The sequence below is a fragment of the Loa loa genome, assembly GCF_000183805.2.
Source record: "Loa loa unplaced genomic scaffold supercont3.9, whole genome shotgun sequence".
In the NCBI taxonomy this organism is placed as follows: domain Eukaryota; kingdom Metazoa; phylum Nematoda; class Chromadorea; order Rhabditida; family Onchocercidae; genus Loa; species Loa loa.
This window is the reverse complement of record NW_018108189.1, coordinates 664,805-683,145: the sequence shown is the minus strand read 5'-3', so window position 1 is coordinate 683,145 and position 18,341 is coordinate 664,805. Positions and strand designations below refer to the sequence as shown.

Here is an 18,341-nt window from a genome sequence, read left to right as displayed (position 1 = left end):
TAAGTAATTATAGTCACAAACATACAGTAATACATGTACAAAAGAAATCACAAAAAAATGACACATTATGGAGAAAAAGAACTAGTAAAATGACCACATGTATTCATTGCTACTACAGCTTTATTTGGTTACAATATTGTTTTATTAACAGGGAGCACAGGGTTGTTGTCAGCTAGGTATTCTGTTGTCTTGTTAATATGTTTTTTGTTAAAGTGTTTTTGTATCGTTCACTTTATACTGATAATTTTTATATTTCTTTAGTTTTGGAATAAATTTTTTGCAATCGACTCATGTCTATAACAATCAAATTTCATGATCTAGAAAAATCCTCTTTTTGATTTCGATTTGATTTAGTTGCCGATATCATATTGAAGAGAAAATGAATATCTACCTTCTTTAAAAGTTTTCTTTAAATCGAATATTCAATAGATCTTTAAAAACAGAAGTTTTGTGGATTGTTCGCTATTCGACTATTTGATGGTCTTCTCATGTTAGTGTAGACGAAGGAACTCATCGACATAAAATATAAGTTTCTCGTGATTGCAGCGAGATATGTTTATCTTTTGAGGGAGAGGAGCGAAGGGGTTATGTTTGTTGGGGAGTTATAACAGCAGGGGCTTATGGTTCTTTAGTGGTAGATGGGATGTGGGTACCGTTTTCTGAGAGAAATAAATTTAAAAATAGTATTTCTAATTATAAACGGATATATAAATTAAGATGGCACACATGCACAAACATATACACAATATGAACTACTGCTTTAAATGCTTAGGATAGGGTGATTTGATTAAGGGATGAACGATTTTGAAATTATTAAACGATAATAAATTATTGCTTAGGTGTATAACTCAACATGATGAGAACAATTACGTACTAATTGATAGGGAAGTTTTTTGCGGAATAAGTGGGATTTAGTAATGGTGTAGGAACACCGGAAAAATCAGATCAAATGTTCAGCGTAATATAATTTGACTATTTAAGTGAGTCTTCTTTTTATACGCGATAGGTACGTGAAATGTTTGTTAAAGTTGTGTCATCCCATTCCAAACTTCTGTTCTGTCGTTCTAAAATTGTAATATATTTTCATGAAGAAATGGGAATCTTTCAGAGTCTTCAGTCTAGAAATAATGTGTAATAAAGCAGGTAAGAAATTTTGAAGTGGTAATGTTCCAGGCTTTTTCTCACTAAACCAAAAAAGATCAAAATGATTGAATTTAGACAAGGACGATATTGGTTTCCAAGGGATTGGTGAATCATTCTGGTAGTTTGTACAATGAACATCTGGAAAAATACCTAACTCGAGTTGCTGAAAGTTTTCTTCAGAACTTTTTATTTTAATTAGTTTGGAAGCCGGAAAGGAAATGAAAATTAGTGACTCACCATTATCGACATGAGGAAGTACATGCCCAGCATCTTCATCTTCTGTCAAACCTTCATCACGAAAACTGTAATATTGAATTGCTCATTTAAAATTAGAAAACAGATGAACTGCTTACTTAAAATAGAAAATATCTGAAAAAAATCAGACTTTTATGAATTTGGGAGATCAAAAAAGAGAATTTTAAACTGCAAAATCAGCAATTTAAAGTGTTGGGATGATGGAAATACTCTAAATGTCAAAAGCATAATAAAAATGTATTATATCCGTGAATGTACTCAGCGTTGAATGTACTCAATGTAGTCAGCGTTTATATCTACCCAGTTTACATGCACATCTATCCAAGATAATGATCTCAGAACCCAAGTGTTTTATTCGAATTCCGCAAAATCCAAAAATATAAACATCCAATATTTCTTCAAAAAATGAATGAAATCACCTTTCACCGCCATCGGAGCTTTCTTCTTCGTCGGAAAAATCAACGCCATTTTTGTTGACTTCCTCCAGTGGATTTACGGTTATATTCATACCACTATCATCCCATTCCATTGCTCCTTCCTATAAAATAATGATTTCAAATAATGTAAATGTTCGAATAATGTAAGCATAATCAAAATTTACCTAGCCTAAACTTACAGTGCTTCGCCGGTTGCGTCGTCGTCTTGAAACAAGTGGAGTATCACGGACTTTGAGTACTCCAATCACTAGCATAACCAGAAGGAAACCAACGCATAAAACAACGACTACAGCAACTGCTCCTCCTGAAAATTCTGCATCCGTGTTTTTTAAATTAGGAAAAGATAAAATATTTCTATTCAAAAGGGATGGAATTTCTGAGACCGATAATATACGCTCCCTTGGAACTTGCAGAACATCAACGCCAATTTGTGATACAAAACCCAAAACATTCAATAAAAAAATTCAATAATAATATAATAAAACAACGACTACAGCAATTGCTCCTCCACTTTTGGTAACTTTGAAGACTTGAAATTATATTACTACGTTAAATTTCAACGAATTGTCTTAGCCTGTTTAATATGAAGGTAAAAATTGCCATGTCTTACCTGCTATAGCACCTTGCATACCGTATCTGTGATTTGACATCAATGCCTTCGGCCGTGGCAAATCCATTTCTAGTAAATTTTGCAGTCGATTTCCACCAATTCGATCGAATGTAGGATCCACTTGCACTTCTTCATCATCATTCAGATTCTCAGTAACTGCTGAGTCGGTTGATTGTAGCGATGTATTAATATTCATCTAAATTTCACATCCTTTTTAACATGTATTTTTCCTTTTAAATTTCGATGCATTAATATGTTTGGATCGAAATGACATGATGGATATTATAATTGAGTTGCTATTTAAAAGCACATGTATTATTTTAATCACACTATCAGTGAACCTTTCACTCCCAGTGGACAATTCACGTGGTATTCTCAAAAAGTCATTACTACTAAATACGAACTTTGTATTCCTCTTCCTTATGTCCCTAACTTTTTTCTCCTTACCAATGTTATAGGATAACCTACAATAATTTTTATATGTGTTTACTAAAAAAATAACCCTCTCGAGAAGGTAAGAACAAAAAAAAAAATGAAAGCAAACTGAAAATTATTCGCAGAGAAAAAGATACTAAATACATTGTAAGCTAATAAGTAGTGTCTCCGTTAATTAAATAAAAGTTATATGGCTTAAGCCACCTGCTCGAACAAGCTCATTACATTTCTCGTTAATAAATTTAAATTTTTACTTGAAATTTATGAAAAAACGGCAGTTTAATCTAAGGTTTTATTAGTAAAGAAATGAAAATTAAGAAAATGAATTCTAAGATGAGTGAAAAGCTGCTTTGTGTACTTATGAGTAAAAAAAATAACTCCTTCTTTATATGAAGTTTCAGGTTACGGAACGCAATAGTTTTTAGAAATTTTTTTTCTATTTCCTATTCTTTTACCCTGTTCTTCCTATTCCATACCGAAATATTAAATAATTTCCTGAAGAGTTCATGTATCAGCACAATACATTAATGGAGATAATGAGAATGTTGAGATAACAAGTAAAGAACATAAAAAAAAAAAATAATTTAGATAAGCACTAAATAGTCCTTGTCAAGAAGGAAAATAAACTTAGCAAACCTGTCTCTCAAACGATCAACAAAAACCAAAAACATCCATTTGTTCCTTTTAATTTTCGATTCATTTTTGCGTTAAACTCCAAAGGATCTATGATCTATGACTTACCGTGATGAGGAATTAACTGCTAAGAATCGGACTTATCTGTATGTCATGTAATTAAAGCTTTAGAGAAAAGCTCACCATCCCCACCTTCTTTATTTACTGGAAATATCTACTTTTCGATATTTGATGCTCGATCCTACTGCTAAACCATAACCATTCCAATAGACTTACCGTAACGAGGAATTCATTGCTAAGTATCCGACCACCACTCATTGCACATTGTACAGTATAGATTCTCCTTGAATATGAGTCAGCTCGAGTATTAAAGTAGTGAATTTTTGACAAAATTTCTCGGTAACCTTTAACGTTCTCTTTACCTTTCAGTAAAATACCCTGAAAAGTTCAAGCATGATCATTTTTCATAAGTGGATTTTCTAACTCCTTGATTTCCAAAAACCATTAAATAAGTAAACCAGAATAATGAAAGTAATTTAGTCCTTTCAAAAGTTCTGTATTTGTTTACGGCTAAATTGTCACACTTTAACACCGATAAAGGAGAATAGTATTCTCCATGAAATAGCACTTGATTTGGTTTAATAATTTTAGGAGATTACAGTAAATCAGCGATGCATTAATCAAATTAATTTTCCATTCGTTCGTACCATTCTCATTCAACTCAAGGCTTATTAATTAAAATGATGTCTAACTTGTTTATCATGTTCAAAATCAATTCGAAGAGCAGCAATTAACGAAGCAGGAGATGAAAAATATTCGAGATCCATATCTCGTGATGGTTTTAAATGGACTTTACACCAATCAAGTTCCGATACGCTCGTCCGTTCAACCTCTTCTGAAAAACCTCATTTGCATAACAGCTTTTCCATTAGCGTTTATTGTCTTTCTCCATCATTACTTTCCGCTTCTCTGGTTTCCAAAACAGCGGAAAAATTTTTTAAAAATATCTTGATTCTAGAGATAATTTTAACCCAGGGGTGTCGGAGTTGGTCACTGATCAACCTGTACAGAGTTCAGAAAAACTGCTTCATTATTTGCTTTAATTCATTCAATTAAATAACGGTGCCAATCGTTTTTTCCTTCTTACTCTGCTTTATTTTTTCTATGAGAAAAATTTTATTATGATCAGTGAAAAAGAAACAGGCGATGTGCTTCAATTTTGATAAACTTTTCTCTAAACTGCAGATACAAACTTTGAACATTCTATTTTCGGTTAATATTTTGATATGCACAACCTCTCTGAACCAATCAACATGCTTCTTTTCTGCTAACTTCATGATCAGCTCACTTATCAAGTGGAAAAAGTACAGAGAGTCATCACCAACCACATCACTTCATAGTTTGCTTTTTTTGGTATGAAAGAATGTGTTTCACAAGTTCCCATCTACTATAGTACAAGTCAAAATAAGAGTTTATGACAAGGAAAATGTTGTAACGTCAATCGGCAAGTGATGTAAGACGTGGACTGAACAAGCCGCTGGATCACACTGTAAGCTAACAGAAAGAGTATGGAGATGGGTTAGTAATGGAGTACAAAATATGCAATTAATGTCAAAAATGAATTTAAAAATCTTTATGTTGCTAAAACTAAAACTTACCTCCATTGATGTTTTGAGTCACGACGATTTTGATTTCGGGAAGCATTGGTGCACCCGTCTTTACGAGATGTTGATCACTATTCACAACTGATAATCCACTGATTGAAATCACGGGTTCAGCTTTTCGCTGGATGAATATGGAACCTTCACTAGGATTAAGAGTAAGCTGAAAAAAGGATGGAAAATACAAATAAGAAGTTCAAGATACAAAAAAAAAACAAATTTTTACATATTTTTTACATGTTATCATGCTGATGAAACGACCTCAATAAAAGACCAAAAATTTTGATTCTTCAATTGAAAAGTGTTTCAGGCAACAAACCGTTTTCCCATCGGCGCATAGAACGGTTGTATTGATGAAGAACGTACGATACCCAGGTGTCGGTATATTTTTCGTATTTGTATACGTAACTCGTTGAAGTAACAGTGATAAATCTTCAGCAGTATTCGCTTTCAAGGAGAAAGATGATGAATCCGTGGCAAAGATTGCATTCTGCAGGAAAGGAATTTTGAAAGCCAATTATTTGTATATTTTTAATTTTCAGTCCGAATTTGAATTTTGATCTTCACTTTAATGTTTTACCTACAGAGATAAAATTTGAGTCGTTAAGTACTAAATTCCGAAATTTTAATTAAAACGCAAACCTCTCCTGGGACCAACTGATCGATGGAATTGAATTCCAGCCTCTCCTTGCATTGGTGGGAGCACTGAAGAACTTGCGGCCGTTCAAGTTTGTGTGGCAAATAATAGATGGAAGCTAGATGCCCCTTGAAAAACTGAGACATTATCTGGTTACGACCATGCCAACATGCTCCAACAACTAGACGAGTTTTCTGCAAAATACACATTACAAGGTTGTAAGCTTCATTTGTAACTCCTAACAATACAGCACATAGTCATTAACAAACAGAATGAAATGAAAAAAAAAATACTAGAAAAAATGAAACTAAAATTGGTGACAAACTCAATGGTGGAAGCATCTAACCGTCTCTTTGATACGATGCAGTGGCCAATCATCCAGTATTTCTGGATTCTCTTTCGTTGTAACAAATTTACGACCGTCGACGTACAAATCAACCTAAATACTGGCAGATAAAAATGACAAAAACGATAATGGCCTTGAAAAAGAGTTAGTAAAGCTGGAGAGGGCTTTTCATTCAATTCTCTCAATATCCGTTAGGATGCTTTAAGAAGAGCAGTTAAGAGAAAACTATCTTCAACCCTTCTCCATAGTTCCCTCAACTGCATCTAAATAATAATTGTACAAACAAACAGCTCATCAAAAATCTCAGTAATAAAGGCATGTTGACCGCATCAACTGAAGCAAACAGGATGGAATATGAATGCCAACGATTGTCGCAAACTTCCGGTATGCTCCACCGCCATTCGGCAGCACGGAATGCAGCTTCAGCATTACTTTCCCGACGCATCAACATTTCCAGCTTGCAGTGACGCGTATAAACCGCAAAATGGTGACGATTCATGCCTAAAATTAGCCCGCAATTATAAGTATAGGCAAACCAAACTTTGTGAATCCCTCTACTCGCATTTTGTTCTATATCACAATAGGTTTTTTTTTTAATTCACTGAACTTACTTCGTTTATTAATAATTAAACACACCGGACTGCCCACCCTGACTTTTCTACCTCTGTGACAAAGATGTGAAAAATGAGAAAATACTTTGTTGAGTAAGTAACTCAACAAAATACTCATATTGTCTCAAAATATAAACAAAAATCTACTCATATAATCGCTTTCACATAGAATTGTTTGTTTAAGCGCTTGTTCTTCTTTATTACCACGAGCATGTTTCATCGAAAAGGTTAACGTAAACTTCAGTGGAATGACATCATCCACTCTTTTCTGTGGTACAATCATTGAAGTCGACTTTCCATCAAAAGCGTATTTGTCATTTATCACATTGTTATCAGTTGCACCACCATCGGTAGCCGCTAACAGAGTAATTGTTGATTCGTCCATTCCACATCTGCAGAGAGTAATATTCCGACAAGCAGACCTCAGTGAAACTGAAATTATTTAATACAATCGGAAGTTAAACAAGGGGAAAAGCGACCACACCGTAGGCATTCAGTGAATTCACCGAAGATTGTTAAGCAGTTTTTTGCTCCTTGATCCATAAACTCACTTACTTGTTCCGAATTGTTTCCGGAACAAAATCATCGCGGTCGCATCCATTTGTCAAACGATCAGTTTGCAGTGTTAGAATGCTTTTCACACTTTTCAAGGTACACGATTGTGCTTCCGCACAGGTGACGATATGTGCATTTGGTGCAATCGGGACACTTCCAGACCCAGGAATGTAAGTCACTTGTTCTGGGATACCGTGGATACCATCTACACAAGCTTCATGAACATTGATAGTGACAAGGGTTGATTTGGATTGGCGCATTCCGCAGTCGTGAGCGACAACTGTCAGAATGTAAGATTTGGCTTGAGTGTAGTTTAGTGGTCGCGTATTCCGTAGAACACCCTGATGAAAATAACGAATACTACGCAGAAAATAGTTATTTTATTTGTCCGATATTTAAATCCACTTCCACTGATACAAAATTTCAATTTGAATGCAGGGTTCAACGATCCAGTAACAGTTTTCTTCGTGATACGATACGAAACGGTAGCATTAAAAGTACCCGGTTGTAAATATTTCAGGGAGTTCTTAAGCAGCTGAGAAAAAGTATCCCTATGCATTGACTGGGTAATATTAGATACACAAGTTTATCAACAAATTAATAAAATGAAGTGTCAAACGATGGGTCTAAGGAAACCTGGTCATCGATAGCAAAGGGAAATCCGTCCAGCGCATTTGTGATCTGATATCTACATATCTGTCCATAAGGATGACCGCAATCCTTATCAGTTGCTTGCAATCGAGCTAATTCGCTGTAAATTTTTCCTGAAACCTGACTGTTTTAAAAAACACCTGCGTACTGCACGCTAATCATTGTAATGAATTTACTAAATTCGTTTGAGAAATTGACAAATTATTATGAAATTTATTTACTTCAAGGATAGTTTACGATATGCACTTAATCGTACCTTCATTGATGTTAAAGGTGTACCACGGGCGTGAGAATACTGGTACGTGATCATTTGTATCCTTCACGGAGATTCGTAACCGTGCGCTGAAATTGTATTTTTTAATTTTTAAATAAGTGCTATTTGGATGTTTCTTCTGCAAGACATCATTCTCTTTTTCAAAAAGTTTAAAGTAAATGCTAAAATGAAGGTTCCTGCTTCAGCATGAATAATACTCGGCCAACCTGATGATCTGTTCTACTAACCTTTTCCAAAAAAAAGAAAGATTTAGGAAATTTTGCTTTTCTCAATTACAACTGTCATTCTATCTGAGTTTAAAAAACGCAGACTCATCTGTCCAATTAAATTAAGATAAGCCTACCACTCAAATCAATAAAAGCAAATCATCCGTTAGATTCAATAAAAGCTTTGACCGAGAAACCTTATAACGGTAGCAAAATTCATGTAAACAGTAGGGATTAAAATAAATTGTTTCCTCTTTGAATTTACCTTACTTTCAGGAACTATTATTTTTTATTTACTTGAATTGTTTAATTGTAATTTCAAGACGAGAAGAAAGGAGGAAAAGGTATTACCTGATTTCTTTTCTTTCGGAAATTTTTTATTTACATTTTGTTAGTGACACTGAAAGGAGGAGAGAAGGGCAGAAATCTCACTAAAGCTTTCTAAGTCTCTTGACTTAGAGTGCACTCTATTTTCCCGAATCTAGAACTGTTTGCTAATAAATTTAGGTTTTCTAATTTAAGGAAGGAAAGCTACTGAATGAGTTGCTTCTTACGTAAGTGCTGATCCATCGTATGTTCTCAGAATTCATCCACTGATACAGGAATGAAAAGCTGCCAGTATATTCTACTGTTGTGGCGGTAAAGGTTAGCATATGAAATACCTATGAAATTGAATAATGTTGAGCTTTTCAATAAGAGACGAAGAAAACTACTTCCTTTTAACTCATAACTGAAAACATACCTTTCCGATCTGGCACCATCACCACAGCGGATCGCTACCACATTAAGAAGATACGGTGGGTTACTACAGTCTAAATGTATGTCATCCTTTATTCGTACAATACCCGATCCTTCCTTTTCATCGTTTATATCAACCATAAATGGCACATCTTCAGAACTTTCGCTTGTAACTTCATATCGGCATACAGGACCTTAAATCCTCCAAAGTGATTCGGTCCGAATATTATATTGAGGTTGAGAATTAGTATGTGAATAAGTGATTTAAAGAATATTGGAACTCCTTTCAGGAAGTTATATTCGTTCGAATCATTCTGATTCATTTTTAAAAAGTCGTTCAGATCACTTTATCGTAATATGGTAATGGCAACAGTTAGTTATTATCGAAGCTATAAAACATATTCTCCTCAAACATTTCAGATCAAATGTCTTAATTATTCAGTGCACTAAAGTAAGTGATCAAAAGTCAGCCTTCTTCGAGAAATTGGTATTTCGCATTCAATCAGTAGCCACACCACCAAGTGAATGCTAAAGGCATTTTGAAAAAATTTGGAGTGAAAAGATTCAGCTCAAAATCCGAGAATTTAACATAAATTTCTTTCGCATCTCAAGGTTACTAAAAGTGTTCTTAAAAACTTGTTGAAAGATTCTCTTTTCATCCTTATCAATGACAGCTGGCTAACCAGTTTCGTGAACAATGTCTAATTTGGGAATAACATTGACTATGGTACGATCCTCTCGAACAGTGCCAACTAATTCATCTGCGCCGCCAAGATCAATTATTGGAACTGAAAAAAAATGTTTTTTGAAAATATGCACCAGTCAATCTTGGAAAGAAATATAATAATTCTAAATTATTTCAACCTTACCATCTTCTCCAAGTTCCAACTATGTTGCTCCATCCCTTTTAAGAACTAAACTCATTAATAAAGCAAATATACAATTGCCAGCCATGTGTGGTATATTCTTTCCCTTATTTACCTAGTCTAATGTTGCATCTAACTTTCTCGGTAACTCTAAAACTTCTGCAGTAATTAGCCACAAGCATTCAGAGCAAATCTTATTTCCAGAGAAATTGGCTTCCTCCACTTATTGCGGAGAATTTGGTTTTACATTTAAGTACTGCACATGATAACGCAGTTGTAATTTTACGTGATATGTGTAAATCCACAAACTTCAACAATTCTACAGCTTTTTCCTTTTTCAAGTACATCTAAAGGAAAAACTTGAAAAAGTATTCTGCATTGTTCAAAACGAATTGAATTAAAAGTAAGCCTTACAAAAGATTTTTTTAGATTAATGAATTTTACCATTTTTTAGATTAATGAAATTAGATTACAGACGAACAATATTAATATTGAAATTGATTTAAAGAGAAATTTTTTTTCTACTTCATAAATGAAGAAAAGTTGATGAATGTTTCCATGTGATACTTACTCTCATCGCAAGCTTGGAATTATTTCAAAAGTCAGGATATTCTTACAAAGAGGAAATATTTGATGAATAAAGACAGACTGAAAATGATGAGTGAGGATTTAATCGGATTTTATTTCAGGTAAATTGAAGTGACAAGCAGATTGCTTACCGCGATGCCGATGAGATGACGTAGTAGAAGCGAGAATTGCCCCGAATAGAATCTGAAGTACCAACTGTGTCACAGGGCAAAATTCTTTTGACGGCATTGATGAAGTAGCAAGGAAGTACTTTTTGTAGCTTACTTTACCTCCGTCTAAAAACTGTTGAGATTTAAAGCAGTAGTAAGATGTCAGCAACGGATCTCAACAAGGCAATCTTCACACATATGACATTTATTTATTTATTTTGATTTTACCATTGAATCGTATATTTGAAATGAATGATGATATCAAAGTCGAATTCTCTCTTTTTCGGAACTTATATGAATTCCTTCCTAATATTGATAATTGTATAATAAAATTAATATTCTTGGTTCTACACCTTTGTGAACTTACCTCCTTTAAATGATCAATCAGTTTTAAAACACATTATCCTAATGTGTTTTAGGACACGTTATCCTAAATTTATGAAAAACTTCTCAGAACAGAAATGATTTTCTTCGCTATTCCAAACTAAGTTCATATGAAGTTGCTCAAAAAGTTTCCACAAAAGAAGTACCTTAAGTAACAGGTACAATTATTTAATCGGTCGAACTTTTAATCCTCTTGCAATTCCAGGTTGAAATTTGCTAAGAATATTTACCCATTGCTTAAACATCTAAAGTATGGTTGAAGAGTAGAAAGGAGGCTGATTTCACTGGAGTAGTAAGTGAAGAATATTTTACTCTAGTATTGTGCTTATTAGCTAATGTTTTAATTTAATGTTTTGATGGAAGTGGTATTCAACGCGAAAAAAAAGTTCAAATCGTTCAATTTACTCCTAAAGGAAATTCTACAAAATTTACTGAGGTGAAAATGAGAGATACAGGTGTTGAATGCCTACCTAACAATATTTTTAAGCAGTTGCTTTGAGCCTTAAGCGAACTTCAGACTGTGTTTCAGAGACCATGAAAAGGGCTTAAAAAACAGATCCATCCAATAATTGTAAGACATACTCGAGAAAAAGAAAAAGGACACAATTACTTTCAACCGATCATTTTATTCATATATCTATTCATCCACAACTTGACATTCGTTAACGCAGAAGTAGATATTTTAAGTTATACTTATCCAAAAGGAAGCAAGATTGCGGCGTTGGACAGAAAAATCGATACATCCTTTTAGAACACTGCCAGCGAAATTATTCCTTAACGACAGTTGCAGGAAGAGAGTAGTTTATAGTGAATATATATATATATATATATAATTTGCAACGAAATGCGGCTAAAACCTGCGATGAGCTTTTGATCCTACTTTCTCCTATAGGAAATATAAAAAGTTGTCACATTGTTTTACTCCTTTAGTTGTTGATTATTATAAAGGCAGTGAATTCGACGAAAGACAAGGACAAGATGACGGGAAACGCCGGGTGGGGGGGAAGAAAGAAGGGCAAAAGCAAGAATAAGGCAATCTGGAATTGTTGACCTGAGCAGCTTTTACCCAATGCATCAAAACTTGTCTCATTTAGCATTCCCCGAGGTGCATCTTTTCATCTCTGCACCTGCATGAAGGAAAGGAAAGGGAAAAAGAAAACGTAATCAATTGTAAGTGGTCGAAAAATCGATCATTTAACCCGTCCGACCTGAGCAAATTCATTCTTCCGTTCCATTATTACACAGCATTTGTGAAAGGAAACCTTCAGAATCTAATCACACAGTTAACATGCATGTCATTGCAGGCAACTGCACTTTAATGGTGGAATTAATAATTAAAGCAAGAAAAGGAATGAAAGTGAGAGAAAAAAGATGAAGAATTTTATATAACCATAAGGAAGATCGGACAATACAACATATGTTATATCATGATGCGACAAGCATGAGATTTACGTTCCATTACCAAATCTCTAATTCTTGAGATTTATGGCATCCGTTAGTCACATCTTAACCAGTGTCCTTTATCGTCGTTGACCGCGTTTAACTCTAACAACTCATTACAGAATGCAAGAGCAACCAGTGGCTATTTTAAATAGCCATGTGGTGCCTTCGAATCAAAGTGATCAAGTAGTAGCAATCTATCGATTTTTTTTTCCAAATGCCAATTTCAGCAAGGAATAATAATTTTTTACAGAAATGGTAGCCTGTCTTTTGTTGTTGAATAATGGATGGAATAAGGACGAAAATGGGAAGAGCATTCATCATTTAGAAGAAGAAAGTGTGATAAGAGGATGAGTGATGCAAACCATGGATGGATTGGATTATCATCATTGTTTCTGTCTGTTTGCTATTATCATTCGTTCTTTTGCTGCTGGAAGGGAAAAAAGAAAGCGTCGATAGTTTTCGTTATTCAGCACTTAACTCTATCTCTCCATCATTATGCCTTCGGGTTATGGTCATCATTGCGTTTCTTAAGCTAAAATTTAGCGAGTTATTTTAGTTCGTTGCGTTTCATCCCCGCTTTCCGGAATGTAAGGTAAGCAGGAAGAGTCAGTTTTCATTTTCATTCCCTTCGCTTCCTTCGTTCTCCTTTCCTCCGTTTTCTTCACTATAATTAATGCATCTATGTGGTTATTTCGAAGTTAGTAAGAAATAGGACTTTTGGAAAACAAAACGGATGGATAGGATAAACAAATGGAAATGACTAAATTACCGGCTGAGACAAGCGAGCTCAGCCGATAATCAATTAAGGATTTGCTCTAGGGCATTGCAAAGGTCTCCATAAACGGTTAGCCAAACTAATGATTATTTCTCTCCATAGAAATGAAGAATTAATTCATATGACTGCTTTAGGCTGAATTTAGCTTACTGGAAAAGAGAAAAGAAAGATAAAGCAAAGGGCAAATGAAGTTACTGCATTAAGCTTTCTATTGCACCATGTGAAAATTTGAGCTCGGCCAATCGAACAGCCTTTTCCATCCACAAGTTTATATGATAATGCACTTTTCTGACCTTGTGGTTAAGCCTTCTTATAAGGAGAAGTTTTTCGGAGTGAAACGATTTATGTTCTACAAAAAGTTGGCTGTTAAATTGACTACAACAACATGCTGAATGGAATTTTGGGCCAAGCTAAACCGAGTAGTACTTTCCGCCCGAATTTCTCGAGTAAATTTGTCTAATTCAGCTAACGTAAATTATTTTAAATCCTATTTGGCATCGAGTGAACATATGCATGTCCCAGTCTTGGCATACTTCGTTTATGTTGCTCGATACAAATTTCAAATTCAGCCCATATTGCCAGATGTGATTGTTTGAAGAAGCCTTTTGCAATCTTCAAATTAGCTATCAAGACGTTAGCTGAGGCCTTCAACAATTCTTTTATCAGATTTCATAGAAATATTTGAAGTAAAAAGATTAATAAAGCATTAAAATCATTGCTATGATATAAATTAGGTAGAACAAATAGCGGCAATTAACAAAATGTTAGTTAAGAAGGCAAACTTAAAAATGGGGATTAATTATATTATATATGTTGAATAGTCATTTATAGAGAATTGAGCTATGCCTTCCCAGCTCTGTGTGAGAGGAATTATGTGTCATTATAAAGTTAAATTCCGGAAGAAATTGGTGAGAGGGATTTGTATGGCATGGAATAAATATAATTTAAGTAATAAAAAAGTAATGGCTTGCGGAGAAAGTGAGTATGCGCATTCATATTTGTCACAAGTGGGCCTTTAATTTTATCGAAGGAAAAGGAAAGAGAGCGGTGACAACGAGGACATCTGTCTCGCATCAATTTGTTCAGGTCTTGGATTGTTTGAAAAATGTGTTAGAAACATATATGCCTCGCTTGCTGTACGTATGTCTGGATTCAGGGTAAAGTAAAAGGGGGAAGGGTTAAGCATGTGAGATATGACTTTGCACAAGAGACTAAATTTGTCAGAGGTTTAGTCCCTCGCGGTGTATGCTAAGATTGGCTTTCATTATTGCTTCAGATCAGATTCAAAAGCTATTGCATACGAAGCTAACAGCGGAAGTACTGGCCTAGCGACCTTACAGGCCTGCACCCATTTCTTGCATCTATTCATCCCCAAGAAAATCAATGCATAGTCCATCCATACGCCACTTCAGCTAAAAAGATTACGGTAGTGCAGCATGGGACAGACAAGCAGCTGAGTCCCTTTCATATGCAAGTGCCACCAATATTGTGATTCGGAAGTGACAAAAGAAAGTATGAAGCATGTAATTGAATTGTGACAGCGGAACGGAACGCGCAAATGCGCTATACGCAACTCAAAGAGATCAATAGAATGAAAACGGTTTTAAGATGGATCTTGTACACAGTCTGAAAGCCTTGAAGTTGATGAAAAGAGAGGAAGCAGTAGAGATTAGTTGAGGCCTGTGGCAAAAACGTGAGCATCAGGCCGGCTACCTTGACATAGTTGAAGCGAAAACAAGGGAATTCAGAGCCAGGAAATTATGAGATGTCGACGATGGAAATGAACAATGTATAGAAGCCTAGCAATTTAGAGAACGAAATAAAGCAAAGTTAGCAAATGAAGAAAACAGGCAAAGGCTATTAAAAAAAAGAAATTTCCAGGTGAAAAGTTACAAATCTGAAAATACAATATGTATATTAGTCATCGATTTCTTGACCTGTTTACGTCAGTTTTATGGAATCATCACTCCCGAATAGTTCACGGGAGCAATAGGGCTGTGAAGAAAATGCAGTAGATGCAGGAACAAAAGAAATGCTTCATAAATCAAATTGAAAATTGACTGAAACCTATTTGCAACCAGGATGAGTTCTTAAACCAAATGAAGAAATTGGCCATCTCATTGTGATGTCCTTCAGAGATTTGCTTAGGCTTAGCAAAAATATGAATAAGTGTCCAACTGTCTGTTGTAAACTAAACAGTACAAATGTACGACGAGAAAGATTTATGTGTGGTAATTCTAGCGAACGGTAACCAACGGACGGCGCTAAACAACTAATTACTGAGCGGAATGATTTTTCAGATTTTCTAGTTGAAGTTGGTAAAGTTTGTAGACAAAGTAATAAATAAAGAAGTAATTAATGGCTAACTTCCGATGCTGCTAAAATGATGTTATGAAATTTTTCATAGGCCCATTGGTCTACCTTAGTGCACCCTTTAAGAGATATAAGTAGGGGCAAGAGTGAATGAATGGTTGATGTTTGTGCAGGTAAGCAATGTTTCCTACATAAATCAAAAGAGTTTTGAGTGTGACGAAGATGTACCAAAAAAAAATTGGATGGTCATAGGGATATCTCAGAAACCGTAATCCGCCTCAACAAATGTTGCTCGAGTGTCGATAGTTCATACAGTTTTTTGGGAAGATAATTTTTGGTGATTCAAAGTTTATTCTTATATCAGAATATTGAGTATGGACCGAACAGTATGAATCAAATCAATCAAAAACGTTAAACAGTCAGATTCTCTCGTAATAGTTTGATAACATGGAGTAACGAACCCTCTCAAATTCAATTTCCAAATGTAATTATATTTCAGAAAGGAATGGTGTATTAATTTGGCTTTTAAAAGATATTATTCGATAGATTAATGCGAGTCTTAAAGAGCACATCTAAATTTGAAATTGAGAAATTTCTCTTCGAACAAGCAATGATAGATAACATCATTGGAAGAGAGGTAATATTCGTATACTGTGACAGTGAATCAAAAAATAAACACAACGAACATCTGCATACACTTCACTCCTCAGTTTTTTTCCAATCTGTTACTTTGAAAGAAAAGAAAAATATTTCTATTCATAAGTTCACTTTGTTGTGTAATTCTTTTTTTATTTCCACCTGAAAACATTATTCAAAAGTATTCATCAAATTATCAACATAATATTTGAGGACATTAGCATTAAAGAAAAAAGAAAAGAAAATGTCGTTTTTTTGATGACAAGCTTAGGGATGAAAAGAATAGAGATGATCTTTTAGTAGTAAAGAATTCTTTTAAGATCAACAACATTATTGTAATTGCAGTAGAAAATACGTACTGAAAGAATAAACAAATTATGGAGATATTTTACTGATAGGAGTGAAATATCAGTAAGATACCATCATGCATTGTCTAATAATTTTAAATGAAGGAATATGGCCATTCTTCAAAAATCGTGAACGAGAATGATTAAGTTCAAATCAGTAATGTTTGAATTGCTGTGGCCCTTTCGAACGATCTACTTGGAGATTAAGCGTTCCAAATGTTTTTGGCAAGTGCAATAACTACCTGGTAAGTAAGTCTTTTGCAGTTACTTATTTTCATCTGTTAGAGTATACTGCAGTGATTGCAGCATAATTTTGTAATTCACTATGGAAAAATTTTATGTTGAGTCTGAAAAAAAAGAAACCGAACTTAAGACTATAAAGCTTCTGAAATTACTTCCCCAACTTCATTTTTTATTATTGCATTCTTCTATTTAGATGAAAGCCATCAAAAAATGACTGGATGATTTGAATATTTTACAATAACTAAATTCCTATCAGAATTAAAACGAACCAGAAAAGTTATTTTGAAATTTGATTTATGAATGGAAAGCCAAAAATGGAAGAATGTTGATAAAATATGGGAAATAAACAACAACTGTTGTAGATAAATTGAGTTGTTTTCGTAGGAATTTGAGCAAATGAAAATTTAAAGAATTTGGCTTTAATGCAATAAATCAGAAAGTCAAACAAAAAAAAAGAGCTTGGTGAGGATCAGAGAAGTAACTGACAGTGTAAAAGCCTTGCACAAATGAACGGTTTGCTTGAATAACTTATACATTGGGTTATGTGATTTAACCGACTTCTGGTCATTGTTGAGTAATTTTATGGATGAACAGATGGAAGATGGCAGATTAAAACTCTGTTATGGGAATTAGACTACCAACTGACTCATACCGCCAAATTTGGATCATCACACGGTGTCCAAGAAAAATGATTAATGAGTACATTTAAAATTAGGGAGAGTACACACTTCTGGTAGTTTCCGCAAGCAGGAAGACATGGCTACATTTTCAATGGCTATTATCGATAAGCCTAGCACTTTGTATCGATCTTAACTTATCAAAAACGCCATTTTGAACAATTGGAACTTCCCTCGTTAAGATACATTTATCGGTTCGGGATGACGCTATCAAAATAAATAAATTTTCAATAAAATAATTTTGAATGATCGCGGATTAATGCTTGAGGATAACAGCAAAGTTTTTGGTTTGGCACGAGGTGACTTCTTTAAGTGTCACAAATAGCAATTAGAATGTACTGTGAGAAGCAAAATGAATTATGACTAATTAAGACGTTGAAGATAATAGATGAAGTAAATGGTAATGAATGGAAACGAATGGGAAGGCACTACCAATTAGTCTTTTACCACTACTCAAATATTCGACATTTATCATAACATTTTGGCCTTGGCATAGATTCGAAATGGGATTTTGGTTACTAAAATGAAGTAAATATGAATTCAATTATTTTAGAAAGTTTTGAAAAAGTTGATGTTTCAGTTGTACTCGAAAAACTTATGATTCAAGTTGTCCTCTTCTTACCCAACTAAAGGTGAATACAATTGGAAAATCTCTTTCGAATATAGATATAAATGATAGCGGAAAAGTTGAATATAAATGGAGAGAGAGAGAGAGAGAGGAGGAGAGA

General features: G+C 34.3%; 1 protein-coding gene across 1 annotated transcript; it reads right to left on the bottom strand.

Moving 5' to 3' along the window:
- Positions 1-706: 706 nt before the first annotated feature.
- LOAG_06161 (hypothetical protein) lies at positions 707-10,931 on the bottom strand. Its single transcript, XM_003141697.2, has 19 exons — positions 10,778-10,931; positions 9,876-9,980; positions 9,197-9,386; positions 8,231-8,316; positions 7,960-8,087; positions 7,324-7,664; positions 6,916-7,160; positions 6,483-6,658; positions 6,158-6,250; positions 5,817-6,005; positions 5,494-5,664; positions 5,172-5,337; positions 4,266-4,408; positions 3,790-3,951; positions 2,446-2,641; positions 2,015-2,139; positions 1,818-1,936; positions 1,381-1,445; positions 707-1,064 (listed from the first exon to the last, which is right to left on the bottom strand). Exons 1-19 carry the CDS (start codon positions 10,872-10,874, stop codon positions 994-996), a joined length of 2,868 nt encoding a protein of 955 aa, XP_003141745.1. The 5' UTR covers positions 10,875-10,931; the 3' UTR covers positions 707-993.
- Between the last annotated feature and the right edge of the window lie 7,410 nt (positions 10,932-18,341).